The sequence below is a fragment of the Xenopus tropicalis genome, chromosome 10, assembly GCF_000004195.4.
Source record: "Xenopus tropicalis strain Nigerian chromosome 10, UCB_Xtro_10.0, whole genome shotgun sequence".
NCBI lineage: Eukaryota > Metazoa > Chordata > Amphibia > Anura > Pipidae > Xenopus > Xenopus tropicalis.
In genome coordinates this window covers 4,535,863-4,556,906 of record NC_030686.2, presented here as the reverse complement: position 1 = coordinate 4,556,906, position 21,044 = coordinate 4,535,863, and the positions used below count along the sequence as shown (strand labels likewise).

The window sequence follows — 21,044 nt, the reverse complement described above, 5'->3', positions numbered from 1 at the left end:
TATATTTGTATTTATACATATGGGTAGGGGGTGCCATAGTGTTTCCCTTAGACAGTACAGTATGGGGGTACAGCTTATTGTGTGCCCAGAACATTCCTTCTCTGTATATTTGTATTTATACATATGGGTAGGGGGTGCCATAGTGTTTCCCTTAGACAGTACAGTATGGGGGTACAGCTTATTGTGTGCCCAGAACATTCCTTCTCTGTATATTTGTATTTATACATATGGGTAGGGGGTGCCATAGTGTTTCCCTTAGACAGTACAGTATGGGGGTACAGCTTATTGTGTGCCCAGAACATTCCTTCTCTGTATATTTGTATTTATACATATGGGTAGGAGGTGCCATAGTGTTTCCCTTAGACAGTACAGTATGGGGGTACAGCTTATTGTGTGCCCAGAACATTCCCTCTCTGTATATTTGTATTTATACATATGGGTAGGGGGTGCCATAGTGTTTCCCTTAGACAGTACAGTATGGGGGTACAGCTTATTGTGTGCCCAGAACATTCCTTCTCTGTATATTTGTATTTATACATATGGGTAGGGGGTGCCATAGTGTTTCCCTTAGACAGTACAGTATGGGGGTACAGCTTATTGTGTGCCCAGAACATTCCTTCTCTGTATATTTGTATTTATACATATGGGTAGGGGGTGCCATAGTGTTTCCCTTAGACAGTACAGTATGGGGGTACAGCTTATTGTGTGCCCAGAACATGCCTTCTCTGTATATTTGTATTTATACATATGGGTAGGGGGTGCCATAGTGTTTCCCTTAGACAGTACAGTATGGGGGTACAGCTTATTGTGTGCCCAGAACATTCCTTCTCTGTATATTTGTATTTATACATATGGGTAGGGGTGCCATAGTGTTTCCCTTAGACAGTACAGTATGGGGGTACAGCTTATTGTGTGCCCAGAACATTCCCTCTCTGTATATTTGTATTTATACATATGGGTAGGGGGTGCCATAGTGTTTCCCTTAGACAGTACAGTATGGGGGTACAGCTTATTGTGTGCCCAGAACATTCCTTCTCTGTATATTTGTATTTATACATATGGGTAGGGGGTGCCATAGTGTTTCCCTTAGACAGTACAGTATGGGGGTACAGCTTATTGTGTGCCCAGAACATTCCTTCTCTGTATATTTGTATTTATACATATGGGTAGGGGGTGCCATAGTGTTTCCCTTAGACAGTACAGTATGGGGGTACAGCTTATTGTGTGCCAGAGCATTCCTTCTCTGTATATTTGTATTTATACATATGGGTAGGGGGTGCCATAGTGTTTCCCTTAGACAGTACAGTATGGGGGTACAGCTTATTGTGTGCCCAGAACATTCCCTCTCTGTATATTTGTATTTATACATATGGGTAGGGGGTGCCATAGTGTTTCCCTTAGACAGTACAGTATGGGGGTACAGCTTATTGTGTGCCCAGAACATTCCTTCTCTGTATATTTGTATTTATACATATGGGTAGGGGGTGCCATAGTGTTTCCCTTAGACAGTACAGTATGGGGGTACAGCTTATTGTGTGCCCAGAACATTCCTTCTCTGTATATTTGTATTTATACATATGGGTAGGGGGTGCCATAGTGTTTCCCTTAGACAGTACAGTATGGGGGTACAGCTTATTGTGTGCCCAGAACATTCCTTCTCTGTATATTTGTATTTATACATATGGGTAGGGGGTGCCATAGTGTTTCCCTTAGACAGTACAGTATGGGGGTACAGCTTATTGTGTGCCCAGAACATTCCCTCTCTGTATATTTGTATTTATACATATGGGTAGGGGGTGCCATAGTGTTTCCCTTAGACAGTACAGTATGGGGGTACAGCTTATTGTGTGCCCAGAACATTCCTTCTCTGTATATTTGTATTTATACATATGGGTAGGAGGTGCCATAGTGTTTCCCGCAGACAGTACAGTATGGGGGGGCAATACAGTGCATGACACACAGGGGTTGGCAGGGGAAGGTACCAGTATCCGCTATAAGAGACATTCCTGCTGGGTCCCCAGATGATCTCCCACCTCCCTACAATTCCCGGCACTGAAGCAGCACCACAGCCCCCGCAAATCACAGTCATTTGGGCGGAGGCGCTGCCAGGGTGCAGGGTGGGTAATTGGTGGCTGATAAGTTACATTAACAAGCTGTCACACAGCGAGACCCCAGGGACCCCACAGTAATTCAGCGCAGGAGACAGCTAGAGATACAGGAACAGAAAGCAAGAGCAGTATCATCACCATGTGAGGGAGCAGGGTGCATGCTGGGTAAAGGAGTGTGAGGATGGTGCAGAATAGTGCTATGGGGGGGGGGGGAGATAATAAAATAATAATAAGACTTGGAACAAAAACATATGTGCAGTATAGGGAGGGTCACAGATAGCCCTTATACCTCATTCAGCCACACACTGACCTCCTACAGTCAGATGATGTCACACAACCACCAATGACCTCAAACAGCCACACGATGACCTCCTACAGCCACACACTGACTTATACAGTCAGATGATGACCTCACAGTCAGATGATGAACTCACACAACAACCAATGACCTCATACACCCACACAGTGACCTAATATAGTCAGATGATGACCTCACGCAACCACACAATGACCTCATAGTCAGATGATGTCACACAACCATCAATGACCTCATACAGCCACACAATGACCTCCTACAGCCACACTAAGGTCTCCTACAGCCACACACTGACTTACACAGTCAGAGGATGACCTCACAGTCAGATGATGAACTCACACAACCACCAATGACCTCATACACCCACACAGTGACCTCCTACAGCCACACGATGACCTCATAGTCAGATGATGACCTCACACAACCACACAATGACCTCATAGTCAGATGATGAAATCACACAACCACCAATGACCTTATACAGCCACACAATGACCTTATAGTCAGATGATGACCTCACACAATGACCTCCTACAGCCACATGATGACCTTATACAGTTAGATGATGACCTCACACAACCACACAATGACCTCATAGTCAGATGATATTGTCACACAACCACCAATGACCTCCTACAGCCACACTAAGGTCTCCTACTGCCACACACTGACTTATACAGTCAGATGATGACCTCACAGTCAGATGATGAACTCACACAACCACCAATGACCTCATACACCCACACAGTGACCTCCTACAGCCACACGATGACCTCACACAACCACACAATGACCTCACAGTCAGATGATGAACTCACACAACCACCAATGACTTCATACAGCCACACAGTGACCTCCAACAGCCACACAATGACCTTATACAGTCAGATGATGACCTCACACAAACAATGACCTCCTACACCCACACAGTGACCTCCTACAGCCACACGATGACCGTATACAGTCAGATGATGACTTCACACAACCACCAATGACTTCATACAGCCACACAGTGACCTCCTACAGCCACACAATGACCTCATACAGTCAAATGATGACCTCACACCACACAATGACCTCACACAACCACACAATAACCTCATATAGCCCCCAGGCCACAGAATGACTTAAAATAAAACCCCAGAGATGGTTGACTGTTTATAATTGGTTATTATTTCCTTTACCTGTAGCAGCACATCATTCTTTTCTTCTTTAATAAACGACGGAGAACAGCTCCCCCCCCCCCCCCAAATGACTGAAAAGGGGGTTCTGCCCAATAGATTTATTATTATTTTTGCTTTAAAATGTAGAAGACGCGTGTACATGTGTGTATATAAATGCACGGCTTGTGAATGCACGTATACCCACCTCTATATAAATATATAAACACAGGCCTTCATCTCTCTCTCTCTCTCTACACATAGATATTTTACACCTTTATGCATAAAACACAAACAATGGAAACTGGCAAGCACGAGTCTGCAGTCTGACGCAGCAGCTTCTTCCCCAGACAAGGGGTATTTGTGCTGGGCCGGTGTAATCAGTGGCTGATTCAGACTGCACTTTGCCCCCCTTTCCCACGGGGCAACAACCCTGGGGCAAAAGAAACAGAGAATAGATGGCGCTGTCTCTTTAAAGGGGCGTTCCTTATCTCCAATTAAAGCTTAATTACTAAAGCAGAATGATTTGGGATGGGACTCCTTTTCCGGCTGCTTGCGTGTACACGGATCTAATTAGCGACACGCACACGTATGTACACACGGGCGCATCCAGTTATTCGGAAATTTGGCAACCATAGTAACTGCGGCACGAAATCCCTGATTGGTAGGCGGCGGCGTTTCCGTGAATGCGCGAGGGAAAGGGGAGTCGCTCTCTCTCTCTTGATTGGTCGCTCAGGAGCGAATGTCCAAATGAAAATGGTATCTAAATCTCGAAGGGACGGGGGGGGGGGGCAATAGCGTCCATGGGGGTAGAAGAGGGTCAATAAATGTCGGGACAGTCTGTGAAATTTCTATCAAAGTACCCTCCTGTGTAAATCCAGTCGGACGCTCTGGTGTGGGGGTTGGTGCCCTGCGCGAACCACCTGGAAAATAGATATGCAGGAATGTCAGACCTGGAGGGGTTAATATGGCATGGGGGGGGGGGGGTAAGTGGGCTAAGGCCTAGTTTATTAACAAGGACTGGAGCTAACAGGGGTTCAATGGGGGTCACTGACCCCGGCAGCCAAAAAAAAAACTATTGCTTGATGAGGCTACAGGTTTATTGTTACTTTTTATAATTTGTTTTTCTATTCAAGTCCTCCCCTATTCATATACTAGCCTCTCAATCAAACTGCTCTGCCGGTTGCTAAGGTGATTTGGACTCTAGCAACCAGATAGCTGCTGAAACTACAAACTGGTGAGCTGCATATATGGAGCACGTGTACCTGTCCTGCGCCTTGTGGTGAATCTGGCGCGGGGATCACAATGCAGCCCAAGTACTGGCCCATTGCACTTGCTGGCATGCCCTAGTGTGCCCATCTGGATCAAGCACAAGCTAATGGGGTGCCCCTGTAGCGCCTCCAGCCTAGCCTGCCCCTCATGAATACGGCACTGCTGAATTCAGGGGGCAAATGTTAACATGGGGTTGGACAGGGAGCAGGTATTGGGGGGGGGGGAATAGCGTGCAGGAATTTGAGGTAGAGATATAGGGAGAATAACTGGGGTGAGGGTAGGTAGAGAACATGTATCAGAAGCAAGGGGGCATTTGGGGTAATGAGGTTGGGGAGCAGGTATCAGGGTTCAGCTAGAACATGTACTGGGGGAAAGGGAGCAGGTACTGGGTAGACAGGTATCGGGGTAATAGGCAGCAGGTACTGGGGGTAAAGGAGGATACGGGGAAGTATAGGTATAGGGAGCAGGTATCGGGGGCACGGATAGGGAGCAGGTATAGGGGGCAAGGATAGGGAGCAGGTATCGGGGGCACGGATAGGGAGCAGGCATCGGGGGCACGGATAGGGAGCAGGCATCGGGGGCACGGATAGGGAGCAGGCATCGGGGGCACGGATAGGGAGCAGGTATCGGGGGCACGGATAGGGAGCAGGTATCGGGGGCACGGATAGGGAGCAGGTATCGGGGGCACGGATAGGGAGCAGGCATCGGGGCACGGATAGGGAGCAGGCATCGGGGGCACGGATAGGGAGCAGGCATCGGGGGCACGGATAGGGAGCAGGCATCGGGGGCACGGATAGGGAGCAGGCATCGGGGGCACGGATAGGGAGCAGGTATCGGGGGCACGGATAGGGAGCAGGCATCGGGGGCACGGATAGGGAGCAGGCATCGGGGGCACGGATAGGGAGCAGGTATCGGGGGCACGGATAGGGAGCAGGCATCGGGGGCACGGAGAGGGAGCAGGTATCGGGGGCACGGATAGGGAGCAGGTATCGGGGGCACGGATAGGGAGCAGGTATCGGGGGCACGGATAGGGAGCAGGTATCGGGGGCACGGATAGGGAGCAGGCATCGGGGGCACGGATAGGGAGCAGGTATCGGGGGCACGGATAGGGAGCAGGTATCGGGGGCACGGATAGGGAGCAGGTATCGGGGGCACGGATAGGGAGCAGGTATCGGGGGCACGGATAAGGAGCAGGCATCGGGGGCACGGATAGGGAGCAGGCATCGGGGGCACGGATAGGGAGCAGGCATCGGGGGCACGGATAGGGAGCAGGCATCGGGGGCACGGATAGGGAGCACGTATCGGGGGCATGGATAGGGAGAAGGTATCGGGGGCACGGAGAGGGAGCAGGTATCGGGGGCACGGATAGGGAGCAGGTATCGGGGGCACGGATAGGGAGCAGGTATCGGGGGCACGGATAGGGAGCAGGTATCGGGGGCACGGATAGGGAGCAGGTATATGGCACAAACATGGTGACACCTCATATTCACACTTACACTTATGGGGGGACAGAGAATGGTAGAACCAATGGTGAGGAATTCTATACTTTCTGTGCCCATTGGCTGTGGGTAAGTTCTAATGTATAATATAATACATACTGCCCCAGCGTTGGGGAGGTGACCTGTAGCAGTTACAGTGCTGGGCTGCGCTATACAAGGTGGGCAATCTGAAGGGTCAGTGCATTACCGTGTCTGCCATTCCTCATTATTTTTGGCTCTTTCTCTGCGGGAAGCTCTCTGCTTCTCTTCTAACCTCTCCTTCTCATTCCCTGCCAGATCTGGAGGAGAAAGCACAAGTCAATTAACAAGTCTAGAACCCAGTGACCCAGCGATTACTTACTGATCCCCCTTCCACCAGAAGCTGCCGGGCTTTTTGGAAAGATAATGGAGCCCCTTTGATACTCACCCATGTCGCCATTCTCCATGCCCCTAATGTCTGGCCGCAGGCGGCAGTCGGTGGGAGCCAGAATGCCCTTCATGTCTTTATCCAGCTCATTTAGGGATACAGCAAAGTGGGTAAAATTGTACATCTGTGGGGCAGAGTCGCAGCATTAGCAGAACATACAGGGGCATCAGCAGATGACAGATAACAGATAATATAACTCCCTAGTGAAGAGTTTATTATTTATTTATACATATGGGTAGGGGGTGCCATAGTGTTTCCCTTAGACAGTACAGTATGGGGGTACAGCTTATTGTGTGCCCAGAACATTCCTTCTCTGTATATTTGTATTTATACATATGGGTAGGGGGTGCCATAGTGTTTCCCTTAGACAGTACAGTATGGGGGTACAGCTTATTGTGTGCCCAGAACATTTCTTCTCTGTATATTTGTATTTATACATATGGGTAGGGGGTGCCATAGTGTTTCCCTTAGACAGTACAGTATGGGGGTACAGCTTATTGTGTGCCCAGAACATTCCCTCTCTGTATATTTGTATTTATACATATGGGTAGGGGGTGCCATAGTGTTTCCTTTAGACAGTACAGTATGGGGGTACAGCTTATTGTGTGCCCAGAACATTCCTTCTCTGTATATTTGTATTTATACATATGGGTAGGGGGTGCCATAGTGTTTCCCTTAGACAGTACAGTATGGGGGTACAGCTTATTGTGTGCCCAGAACATTCCTTCTCTGTATATTTGTATTTATACATATGGGTAGGGGGTGCCATAGTGTTTCCCTTAGACAGTACAGTATGGGGGTACAGCTTATTGTGTGCCCAGAACATTCCTTCTCTGTATATTTGTATTTATACATATGGGTAGGAGGTGCCATAGTGTTTCCCTTAGACAGTACAGTATGGGGGGTACAGCTTATTGTGTGCCCAGAACATTCCCTCTCTGTATATTTGTATTTATACATATGGGTAGGGGGTGCCATAGTGTTTCCCTTAGACAGTACAGTATGGGGGTACAGCTTATTGTGTGCCCAGAACATTCCTTCTCTGTATATTTGTATTTATACATATGGGTAGGAGGTGCCATAGTGTTTCCCTTAGACAGTACAGTATGGGGGTACAGCTTATTGTGTGCCCAGAACATTCCTTCTCTGTATATTTGTATTTATACATATGGGTAGGGGGTGCCATAGTGTTTCCCTTAGACAGAACATTGGGGAACTGAGGATAGAGCAGGGGTGACTTACTTGTGCAGAGTTTGAGGGCCGACTAGTGATTCTCCATAACAATTTACTCCCAGGTATGACCTGCACTGTCTCCTGAATCTCTGGCATATCATCAGCTTCATCATTTTCAGACTTTATCTCCTCTTCGGTCTATGAAAATAAATAAAAATATGTCTCTATTTTCTATAGCCAGCAGGTGGCACCAGTTTGCTGGTCCAAATGCCACATTCACTAAGCTAATTATTTCTGGTCTGTTTTAGATATTTGATTATAATATATAAAAATATATCATGGAACAGAAAGCAACCTGCAGTGGGGTGAGGGAAAGATGGGGGGTATATCTGTGCCTATATATTATACAGTTACATTATGTGCATATATGATATGGGGGTTACACTGTGACAGTGGGGGGGGGGGCTGGGGGAAAGATGGGGGGTATATCTGTGCCTATATATTATACAGTTACATTATGTGCATATATGATATGGGGGTTACACTGTGACAGTGGGGGGGGGAAAGATGGGGGTATATCTGTGCCTATATATTATACAGTTACATTATGTGCATATATGATATGGGGGTTACACTGTGACAGTGGGGGGGTTGGGGGAAAGATGGGGGTAGATAAATAACAACCTTACCGGTTTGGGTTTTTTATTCTCGACGCCTTTCTTATCTTTTTTAAAGGATTCATATGTCGCGGGATCGACACACCATAAACATTCCGTCCACTTTCCGTAGATCATACACAGCTTTTTCTTGCTACAACAGAAACACAGAAAGTAAACATTCCACACGGGGGGCTACACAGAACCATAAATATATGAGAAACACTGACAGATTAATTCTTACTGTACCATAAGAGGGAAGACACACTGAGCTACTTAGTAGCAGCTACTTGTCACGGCTAATAAACCCCAGAAAATCCCCTGCCATAGACAATACTGAGAATTGCCCCTGCTAAACACACGTAGAGACAATTATCAGTAAATAATCAGCATTGTCTATTTTAGTAGCTGCTACTAGTAGCTCTGTGTGGCTTCACCCTATATCCACTGCAGCACAGGTAATGCTTGTGATGGCCGTACGGTATGGAACCAATGTTCTTCTACAGAAGTGGGTCCAGAATTTTAGTGGGCCCCAAAGCAGTGCCGTATATATTGTAACAGCCCAATAAGGAGCTGGAGGGCCGCCTGTGGGATGCTCCTATGTTATATAAATCATGGGGGGCCCTGAGAAGCCGGATTTTGCCCAGACAGCCCCCAAAGCGAGCCATTTAATCCTCGTTCTCCCTGACGTTTGGGTTTTATCGTTAGCAATCAGCTTTCGGAACACACGAGGCAGTTGGGATATTAGCCTCTATGAACCCTGCTGGAAGACGCTCGCACAGACGCCGCCTCTGGATTCCGGACGTGCTGCCGACGACTAAATCTGAATACTGAATTCCCTCATATCCTTCCTCTCATTAAATAGCAAATCAACAGGTACAGATGCAGCCCCTGCCTTGTCTGTCACAGCAACGGTGAAATCTGCCCTTTACGTTAACCCCTGACGTGCTGAGAACCAGTACTGGAGAGTCCTTGCTTCCTGCATTCTGTACGACCCAGCACAGACAGGGTTAAATGGGCAGAGGAAACATCCATAGGCTTACAGGCCCAGCTGTACCCCAACCCACGGGTTATATAGGGTGCCTTTATCCATAGGCTTACAGGCCCAGCTGTACCCCAACCCACGGGTTATATAGGGTGCCTTTATCCATAGGCTTACAGGCCAAGCTGTACCCCAACCCAGGGGTTATATAGGGTGCCTTTATCCATAGGCTTACAGGCCCAGCTGTACCCCAACCCACGGGTTATACAGGGTGCCTTTATCCATAGGCTTACAGGCCCAGCTGTACCCCAACCCACGGGTTATATAGGGTGCCTTTATCCATAGGCTTACAGGCCAAGCTGTACCCCAACCCAGGGGTTATATAGGGTGCCTTTATCCATAGGCTTACAGGCCCAGCTGTACCCCAACCCACGGGTTATACAGGGTGCCTTTATCCATAGGCTTACAGGCCCAGCTGTACCCCAACCCACGGGTTATATAGGGTGCCTTTATCCATAGGCTTACAGGCCCAGCTGTACCCCAACCCACGGGTTATATAGGGTGCCTTTATCCATAGGCTTACAGGCCCAGCTGTACCCCAACCCACGGGTTATATAGGGTGCCTTTATCCATAGGCTTACAGGCCCAGCTGTACCCCAACCCACGGGTTATATAGGGTGCCTTTATCCATAGGCTTACAGGCCCAGCTGTACCCCAACCCACGGGTTATATAGGGTGCCTTTATCCATAGGCTCACAGGCCCAGCTGTACCCCAACCCACGGGTTATATAGGGTGCCTTTATCTATAGGCTTACAGGCCCAGCTGTACCCCAACCCACGGGTTATATAGGGTGCCTTTATCCATAGGCTTACAGGCCCAGCTGTACCCCAACCCACGGGTTATATAGGGTGTCTTTATCTATAGGCTTACAGGCCCAGCTGTACCCCAACCCACGGGTTATATAGGGTGCCTTTATCCATAGGCTTACAGGCCCAGCTGTACCCCAACCCACGGGTTATATAGGGTGCCTTTATCCATAGGCTTACAGGCCCAGCTGTACCCCAACCCACGAGTTATATAGGGTGCCTTTATCCATAGGCTTAAAGGCCCATATAGATTAAGGAAGGGAGGGGGGTAGAGCTGTACCCCAACCCACAGGTTGCATAGGGAGGGGGGTAAAGATTTACCCCAACCGGAGCCATGCCTTCACTCTTGGGGGGAAAGCCCGGCTCCTCTAATGAATTCAGTTCCATGCTGAGAAAGACTTGACCCCCAGGCTGGGCAGGCCGGGGTTACACTGGGCTCTCAACTGCCGAACCAGGGGGCAGATACAGACACAGTCAAAAAATCAATGGAAAAGTGATGACCGGTACATTTTGACCTGGGTCTCGGGCCAAGCTGGATGTTTGCAGAGCAATAGCCACTAACGGACCCAGTGACCCAGGGAACAGAACTAGAGAGATCGCTACCTGCTAGGAACATGGAATGGGCCCTAGTATGTTATAGAATGGCCAATTCTAAGAAACTTTTCAAGTGGTCTTCATTACTTAGTTGCTATAGTTTCTTAATTAATTGTCTTCTTCTTCCAGCTCTTTGCAGTTTTTAATGGGGGGTCGCTGACCCCAGCAGTGAAAAAAACACTGCTCTATTGCTACTTTTTGTCATTTTCATTCAGTCGCTCCCCTATTCATTTACCAGTCTCTCATCCAAACCACTTCCTGGTTGCTGAGGTAACTTGGACCCTAGCAACCAAATAGCTGCTGAAACCCTGAACTGAGGAGTTGAAAATGAAATAATTAACAAAAATACAAATAATAAAAAATGAAGACCAATTGCAAATTGTCTCAGAAAATTACTCTACTAAGGTGAATAACTTCTGTAAGTTCTTAATAGAATGCACAATTAAAAGTGAGTTAATATATGATTGAATTGCCCGTCTATAGATTTATGAATACCCAGGACAGAAAGTCATTGTTAACCCCCAAACTCACATTATGGAGATGGAAATACAGTCACCTGAAATAACCCTCCGGCTGCCCCCCCCAGGCACTGCTCTGAGACACCCCCAAGGGTGCTTTAGATAAATATATCTACAGGGACTAATTATAAGGGTGAAGACACACGCAGCGATTCGTTTTTTAAAAAGTCGAGGCTACTAATTGCTGATTGGTTGCTATAGGTTACTGCTCCCGGGCAAACTTAGTTCCTTTTATTACATATACTCCTCAGGGTTCCAAGGACAATTTCTCATAACCGAGGGAACAGTAATAACTTTCCAATCAGGCACCAAACCACACGGAGAAAAGAGACAGATCCAGCTGGGCAGATCACTTACTTTTTATCCTGGATATATCCTTCCACTCGATGCAGCTCCTTCCCAAACAGGCCGCAGGGCTTGAAATTAAGCACGCACTTGTCTCCGGTACTGTAAGGGGGGCAGATAGCAGCGCATTAGGGACTTTCTTTTAAAAAACAGAAAAGGAATTTCAAAATAGCTGCCAACATTCCAGCAGCGAGCAACAGTGTGAAGCAAAGCAGTCCCCGGTGAGCCCGGCAGGGGAAAGAAGCCTTTCAGCTCCCTCACTCGCCGGCAGACGAGCAGAAAGGGCGCCGGGGACGCTTAAGAAGAGCAAAAGAATTCAGCCGATTGGAGGGCATGTCTGATAGGGAGGGAGGATTTTAATGACTGTGAGAGAGAGAAGTGAGGAAAAAGGTGACATACACTTGTTTGGAGAGGTCGCTAATATCGGGCTAATTGGGCTAATCTGGTCATTTGGTCCTAGGGCCAAGCAATCAAAGTAAAATGGTGGGTATATGTGCCGCTGGACCGAGAACTGCATCAATCAACCACTGTGGCCCCAGATCTGACCTGCCTGTTCGAGATCTGGCCAATTTTAGGCCAGATATGGGTTGGGTAGGTCCGTCAGGGGTGCCCATATACGGCCACTTTTAAAAGAATGAGGGTGAAAGCAAAAAAGTAGTTGGGAAAAGGGAATCATTTAACCATGAAATAAACCCAATAGGGCTGTTCTGCCCCAATAAGGGGTAATTATATCTTAGTTGGGATCAAGTACAGGTACTGTTTTATTATTACAGAGAAAAGGGAATCATTTAACCATGAAATAAACCCAATAGGGCTGTTCTGCCCCAATAAGGGGTAATTATATCTTAGTTGGGATCAAGTACAGGTACTGTTTTATTATTACAGAGAAAAGGGAATCATTTAACCATGAAATAAACCCAATAGGGCTGTTCTGCCCCCAATAAGGGGTAATTATATCTTAGTTGGGATCAAGTACAGGTACTGTTTTATTATTACAGAGAAAAGGGAATCATTTAACCATTAAATAACCCCAATAGGGCTGTTCTGCCCCAATAAGGGGTAATTATATCTTAGTTGGGATCAAGTACAGGTACTGTTTTATTATTACAGAGAAAAGGGAATCATTTAACCATTAAATAAACCCAATAGGGCTGTTCTGCCCCCAATAAGGGGTAATTATATCTTAGTTGGGATCAAGTACAGGTACTGTTTTATTATTACAGAGAAAAGGGAATCATTTAACCATGAAATAAACCCAATAGGGCTGTTCTGCCCCCAATAAGGGGTAATTATATCTTAGTTGGGATCAAGTACAGGTACTGTTTTATTATTACAGAGAAAAGGGAATCATTTAACCATTAAATAAACCCAATAGGGCTGTTCTGCCCCAATAAGGGGTAATTATATCTTAGTTGGGATCAAGTACAGGTACTGTTTTATTATTACAGAGAAAAAGTAAATCCGTTTTAAAATTCTGAATTATTTGATTAAAATGGAGTCTATGGGAGATGGGCTTTCTGGATAACAGGTTTCCGGATAAGGGATCCCATACCTGTATATATTAATAAAATAATTGAAAAATGCAAAATATTGTTAAAATGAGAAGCCAGCAAGGCGCAAGGTGCATACCCCGAGACTTACCTGTGGTTTACTATCTCTATCGTCCCGTACTGCTCGATCCACAGCTTGCCGATAATGACATTGTGCACGCAGCATGTGGGGTTCGTCCATGTGTACGCTTCTTTGTGTCTGTTGGTTACACAACTAAGCTTAATGGGGGAATAAGGCTTGCATGAATATTACATTGCCCCACTGCGCCCCTCCCTAGTTTTGCTATAGACATTGTCAAAACGTAATTATAGATGCAAGAAAATTCACCACTGAGAATTCCACTGACTAAAAACCACATTATAAATGCAGGAGAACTGACCAATGAGAATGCTGATTCCCAGCACTGTGTCAGGCCCCTTGCTGGTACCTTACATATAGAGATAATGATGGCATTTCCCGTCATTATATGGCACAGGAATCAGACATGGGGATAAAGGGACAGACTTGTTCAGTGCTGGGAAACTGTGCTTATTGCTCCCAACTCCAATTGCAGGAACAGAGAACAGGGAGCCGGATTTACTCACATCAGCTGGAATTCTCATTGGAGGATTTTTTTGCATTTTAATGAGATTTGGGGGAAAGTTTAATTGTGCAATATTGCTTTAAGAATACAGCCCTGATGTTACTGGACTACAGCTCCCAACATGCATCACCCTTCATTATTAGAAATCTCCCAGGGGCACTTACTTGAGCAGCTCCAGAGTCATGGTGCCTCGGGGTTCAGCCTCCACACTCTTCCCCCAAAACTTTAACTTGGGATAGATAGAGCCGTGAAAGATAAAGTCTTTGTTGAGACCTTCGGCATGGAAGGCACTGACCGGCGGGTGATGGCTCACTTGTTCCGAGATGAATCGGAAGCCGGACTCTTCCCTGAAAAACAAGCGCATTTACTGTACCCCCTTTTTCTGCGGCTGACAGTCATTGTCTGGCTTCCCGCCTACCCCCTATCTCACCTCATTAGCTCGAAGGTTTCCCCCAGCAGCGGGTTAAATGGTTTCCCCGTTCGCTCCCACTGTGACGCTACTGCGGAGACAGCGAAGGCGGCGACGCACTGCAAGGAGAAGGCAATGAGAGATAAGAACCAAACAGTCATAGACACTGGGCACGGAAATGGTGCTCCCCCCTGCAAAGGTGCCTTTGGGGGGGACCCCACGTGGGGGGCAATACCATCCTTCATACCTACCACCCATCCCTACACACAGTGAAATACATATATTTCCGATTCTCCACCCATAATATGTATTGACCAATCAGTAAAGAGTACAGGGCACCAGAACATTAGCTCTTACCCTGCTGCTGGCATACGGTACAGAAGTATGTAGTCTGAGCATCATATTCCCCCCAGCCACCATATAGTACAGGAGATCATTCTAAGCATTAATATTACCCAGCCAGCCTATAGTACAGAGGTATGTAGTCTGAGCATCATATCCCCCCCAGCCACCATATAGTACAGGAGATCGTTCTAAGCATTAATATTACCCAGCCAGCCTATAGTACAGAGGTATGCCGTCTGAGCATTATATCCCCCCCCAGGAGCATTATATCCCCCCCAGCCACCATAAAGTACAGGAGATCGTTTGAAGCATTATTATTACCCAGCTAGCCTATAGTAATAAAGTATGCAGTCTGAGGATTATATCCCCCCAGCTACCATATAGTACAGGAGATCGTTCCAAGCATTATTATAACCCAGCCAGCCTATAGTACAAAAGTATGTAGTCTGAGCATTATATCCTGCCCCCCCCCCATCCACCATATAGTACGGTTCTAAGCATTATTATTACCCAGCTAGCCTATAATATAAACGTATGCAGTCTGAACATTATATACCCCCCAGCCACCATATAGTACAGGAGATCGATCAAAGCATTATTATTACCCAGCCTGCCTATACTACAGAAGTATGCAGTCTGAGCATTATATCCCCCCCAGCCACCATATAGTACAGGAGATGGTATCAAACCAAAAACATTTAGCAAAGGGTCTGTGACCACCTGACCTTGGTAGGGCCCTGGGCAATTGCCCTCATTAGCAGTTTAGTAGCCATAAAAATACAAATGGCGGCTAACAGACCAATGAGTCTCTAGATTTAGTGTCGGGTTGGAGAAATGAAGGTTACAGGACAGCGAAAGGCAAATATTGTTCAGATTCCTGTGCCGCGGTGCTGATTGTTCAGCGGCCAATAGAAGGGCCACGTCACCCTGAAAATCTGCCTACAATCAGAGCTCCTTTGCTGAAGGACAAATCAAGGCCAATACTGGGATAGGGGATAACGGTTCAGATGGCACTATCTGCAGTTAAGGGGTTTAACTTGATGGTCTTTTTTCAACCCCAACTATGTAACAAGAGCCATTTGGCTGACGGGAATCAAAACCCAACTGGGCAGATATTTTGGAAGGGCGGGCCTAGTTGCTGCAGGCTACACTGGTACAGGATTTAGAAGATAAAAGGTGCAGGCCTGAGCCCCTATAGGTTTAGCCTGGGGCCCATCTCTCCGCTAGTGTAGCCAAGCACGCCCGGCAGCCCGCTCTGCATTCCTAGCATTCCCCAGTAACATCGCTACGGGTGGAGCCGCACGTGGGATTGGGCTCCTTCCAGAGAAAACTGCCTGTTATGTTCCATTGCGGATGTTCCAGGGGCGTGCCATTGGCTCCCAGCAGCGAGGAGAAGCCTTACAGGGGAATTGGGATGGAAATGCACCCGGCGTATTCCATTCAGAGCCAAAGAATGTCACATAGAAATGAAAATGCTATATACCCTCCATGAAACAACATGGCAGCTCCTTTCCGCAGGTTTCACTACAAATAGAATAAAAGTTCTGCTTGCAGAGAAAGTTATGGCATCCATTTGCATGTCTGGGGAAAATCCAGTGTATTTCCCCTTTAATCCCCAGGTTGTGCCGAGAGGAACAAAGCCGGGCAGATAAGATAAAACCAGTTCTACCTGCTGGGGGGGGGGGGGGGGGGGGGTAACTAGAGAATTGCATCTCATAATCCTTCTGCTTTTAACCGAAATGTACAGAAATATTCTAGAGGGAGGGAAACAGTAACAAAGTGATGGACTGGGCAGAGAATGTATAAATATTTGGAGAAAAAGAATGAAAAGATCTTACCCCAGGCCATGCCTGAGAGGAAACCATAAGGGGGAGAGGCTAGAGATAAAGGCTGTGGGGTAGGGGGCAGAAGTGTGTGTGTGTGTGTGTCTGGGGGGGGGGGGAAATACTGAGTGAGCGGGGGATACTGAGTGAGCGGAGGGGTACTGAGTGAGTGGGGGGGATACTGAGTGAGCGGGGGGGAACTGAGTGAGCGGGGTGGGATACTGAGTGAGCAGGGGGATACTGAGTGAGGGGGGGATACTGAGTGAGCGGGGGGGTACTGAGTGAGCGGGGGGGGTACTGAGTGAGTGGGGGGGTACTGAGTGAGCGGGGGGGAACTGAGTGAGCGGGGGGGAACTGAGTGAGCGGGGGGGGAACTGATTGAGCAGGGGGATACTGAGTGAGCAGGGGGATACTGAGTGAGCGGGGGGGTACTGAGTAGCGGGGGGGTACTGAGTGAGCGGGGGGGGTACTGAGTGAGCGGGGGGTACTGAGTGAGCGGGGGGATACTGAGTGAGCGGGGGGGATACTGAGTGAGCGGGGGGATACTGAGTGAGCGGGGGGATACTGAGTGAGCGGGGGGACACTGTGTGAGCGGGGGGTACTGAGTGAGCGGGGGGTACTGAGTGAGCAGGGGGGTACTGAGTGAGCGGGGGATGCTGAGTGAGGGGGGGATACTGAGTGAGCGGAGGGGTACTGAGTGAGTGGGGGGGATACTGAGTGAGCGGGGGGAACTGAGTGAGCGGGGTGGGATACTGAGTGAGCAGGGGGATACTGAGTGAGGGGGGGATACTGAGTGAGCGGGGGGGTACTGAGTGAGCGGGGGGGGTACTGAGTGAGTGGGGGGGTACTGAGTGAGCGGGGGGGAACTGAGTGAGCGGGGGGAACTGAGTGAGCGGGGGGGAACTGATTGAGCAGGGGGATACTGAGTGAGCAGGGGGATACTGAGTGAGCGGGGGGGTACTGAGTGAGCGGGGGGGTACTGAGTAGCGGGGGGGTACTGAGTGAGCGGGGGGGTACTGAGTGAGCGGGGGGGGTACTGAGTGAGCGGGGGGTACTGAGTGAGCGGGGGGATACTGAGTGAGCGGGGGGGATACTGAGTGAGCGGGGGGATACTGAGTGAGCGGGGGGATACTGAGTGAGCGGGGGGACACTGTGTGAGCGGGGGGTACTGAGTGAGCGGGGGGGTACTGAGTGAGCAGGGGGGGTACTGAGTGAGCGGGGGATGCTGAGTGAGGGGGGATACTGAGAGAGCGGGGGATGCTGAGCGAGGGGGGGGGATACTGAGTGAGGGGGGGATACTGAATGAGGGGGGGATGCTGAGTGAGCGGGGGGTACTGAGTGAGGGGGGGATACTGAGAGAGTGGGGGGATACTGAGTGTTGGGGGGATACTGAGTGTTGGGGGGGAAACTGAGTGAGCGATAAAGGAAGGCTTAAGGGGTGAAATAGAAATGCAGGCAGTGGAAGCAGAAAAAGGCTAAACAAGAGCAAGAAACTGGGATAAGTGGAGGTCTCTGCAGACTGATATTCATTACACACAGGGATATAGTGACACAGGCACAGATAGAGGGATTATTATATAGGAATAAATAACAGCTGGAACACACAACAGTTAGTTAGATAGCTAGGCAAAATGATACACACACAGGCAGAGAGATACAGAGATAAATACATAGAGAAATATACAGGGAGATATATATATATATATATATAAATATAAATAAGAGAATAAGAGAGAAAGACAGACAGAGAGTAAGAGAAAGAGACAGAGAGAGAGATAGAGAGAGAGAGAGATAGAGAGATAGACAGACAGACACCAAAAAGACAGGACAAATACGAAGAAGGATAACTAGCTAGACATATAGATAACTAGATGACAGATATTAGCGACCAACAAATATATACACAACTGAAAGATATAGAGATAGAATGACAGATGGATAACAGACATGTGAAAACAAGATATATAGATATAATGACAAAATGACAGCTGGACAAACAGACAGAGACAAACGGATAGACATATAGATGGGCAGGTAGATAATGCAGCAGATATATCTAGATACGCCAACAGACACCAGGCCAAACTCTCTCTCTCTGAATGGCTCTATATATCTAGACAGATACTGAAAAGTGAATGGGCGAGACTGCTCTGTAGAAGGAAGTGAGTCCGGGGGAAGCAGCAGTCTGTGACTCACTCTGCCTCCATAGTGGCATTTGTTGGCGGAACAAATATCTCATTAGAAGCTGAAACTCACGCACACACACAGTGGGTATTTCCCTCCCTGCTCACAGTCGGCACGGAGATGTTTGCCAGGCTGGCACTGAGGGCACGGCGGGACCAGGGTGACTGATCGGTGGCTGAGCTCGTGCCGCCAACAGGACAAGCTCTGAATGCACAAACCTCACACTCACTAATTATCCCTTTAGGTACCTGGCAGTGTGTCTCCTCGCACAACTCCTGCATACTAACTGTGTGTAACGTGTAAATATCCCGGGCAGTGCCACCTGCTCCCCAGCTGTTCCCTCCAGCGCCAGCGCCGCCCGTACTATGTACAGGATTGGGGTAATGATTTACTGACTGGCAAAGCACATCCAGGGATTGAAATAAATGGCATATTATTCCAGTAAAATAGATTGCACAAACAAACAGCACCAACATGTAAAGCAAAAGTGACTTCTAATATCCTTATTATTTACAGTAGGGGGTACATTATCCCTTATAATACATGAGTGATACTCAGAGTTCCCTGTATAACTCAGCCTGCAGCCTTGTGCCTTTATATGGGGGGCACAGAACCCCTCAGTGACTGCTAATATCCTTATCATTTACAGTAGGGGGTACATTATCCCTTATAATACATGAGTGATACTCAGAGTTCCCTGTATAACTCAGCCTGCAGCCTTGTGCCTTTATATGGGGGGCACAGAACCCCTCAGTGACTGCTAATATCCTTATCATTTACAGTAGGGGGTACATTATCCCTTATAATACATGAGTGATACTCAGAGTTCCCTGTATAACTCAGCCTGCAGCCTTGTGCCTTTATATGGGCACAGAACCCCTCAGTGACTGCTAATATCCTTATCATTTACAGTAGGGGGTACATTATCCCTTATAATACATGAGTGATACTCAGAGTTCCCTGTATAACTAACTCAGCCTGCAGCCTTGTGCCTTTATATGGGGGGCACAGAACCCCTCAGTGACTGCTAATATCCTTATCATTTACAGTAGGGGGTACATTATCCCTTATAATACATGAGTGATACTCAGAGTTCCCTGTATAACTCAGCCTGCAGCCTTGTGCCTTTATATGGGGGGCACAGAACCCCTCAGTGACTGCTAATATCCTTATCATTTACAGTAGGGGGTACATTATCCCTTATAATACATGAGTGATACTCAGAGTTCCCTGTATAACTCAGCCTGCAGCCTTGTGCCTTTATATGGGCACAGAACCCCTCAGTGACTGCTAATATCCTTATCATTTACAGTAGGGGGTACATTAATATCCTTATAAATTGCATATACATCCCTCACAATAACATGAGATGTATTTAGTCCCTCTGAGCCCCGGTGAGTGCAGAAGACAGACGGGCGCCGGGGGGCGCGGGGAGTCACTTACCTGCATACGAAGCAGTGGGTCTGTGTGGGTACAGGCCTTATTAATCATGTACGTGTGCTCCATGAATTCTGTGATTCTCTGCAGGAAACTCAAGGGCTCGTTGAAGACAATCGGCATTGTGATTTTCGACAGCTCCTGAAGCCAAAATAAGAGGGAATAGAGGGAGTTAGAGAAAGCGCTGGGGCCCGGGGGGCCTCTCCGTCCCCTGCATAACAACTGGCTGAAAGTCTATTCATCTCTGTAATACATCAAGTGTAACTTCTACAAACTGGCCCCCGACCTGAGACAATAAGGATAGCAGCAGGATTCTATCATTTATTACTGGATCAGTCCCTGCACAGAATATACCCCCCCAATCCTTACAGGGGATAAAATTGGGGGTGCAAATGACTGACTGATGTGTACATGGTATCATGTGTCCCCACTCAGTAACCCGGCACTGCCAACCAAAGGGTTAATGGGCAATTTATATTGCCCCACCTCTACCCCTGCCACCTTAATACCAGGTATGGTTCTCCCACGGCAGCACCAGCGTCTGCATATTAATGGGTTAATGTAGAAGGGCGGCAAATATCCCAAAGGTAAGTGGGCGGAGCTTCCCTAGAGCTGTCAGTCACACGGTGCTGCTCATAAGGAACCGGCCGCAGAGCAAATAGGGGACCCCCGTACCCCCTCACCCAGGGAACTGAGAATGAATGTAGCAGGCAGAAAACACATACACCAGCCCCTCAATTAGAAAGAGTTGTGAGATAGATAGATAGATAGATAGATAGATAGATAGATAGATAGATAGATAGATAGATAGATAGA

At 47.9% G+C, this 21,044-nt stretch overlaps 1 protein-coding gene across 4 annotated transcripts in view; it reads right to left on the bottom strand.

Annotated features, from left to right (window-relative positions):
- Positions 1-3,574: 3,574 nt before the first annotated feature.
- osbpl2 (oxysterol binding protein like 2) overlaps positions 3,575-21,044 on the bottom strand; it is a 55,283-nt gene continuing 37,813 nt past the window's right edge. For all 4 annotated transcript variants that reach the window (XM_031894019.1, XM_031894020.1, NM_205832.1 and 1 more), the window contains 10 exons: positions 20,235-20,369; positions 14,461-14,558; positions 14,195-14,377; positions 13,538-13,645; positions 11,909-11,998; positions 8,624-8,744; positions 8,004-8,132; positions 6,762-6,885; positions 6,543-6,633; positions 3,575-4,507 (listed from right to left, as the gene is read on the bottom strand). In XM_031894019.1, the coding sequence (XP_031749879.1) occupies positions 4,405-4,507; positions 6,543-6,633; positions 6,762-6,885; positions 8,004-8,132; positions 8,624-8,744; positions 11,909-11,998; positions 13,538-13,645; positions 14,195-14,377; positions 14,461-14,558; positions 20,235-20,369 (1,182 nt within the window). In that variant the 3' untranslated portion in view covers positions 3,575-4,404. The remainder of the gene's footprint in view (positions 4,508-6,542; positions 6,634-6,761; positions 6,886-8,003; positions 8,133-8,623; positions 8,745-11,908; positions 11,999-13,537; positions 13,646-14,194; positions 14,378-14,460; positions 14,559-20,234; positions 20,370-21,044) is intronic.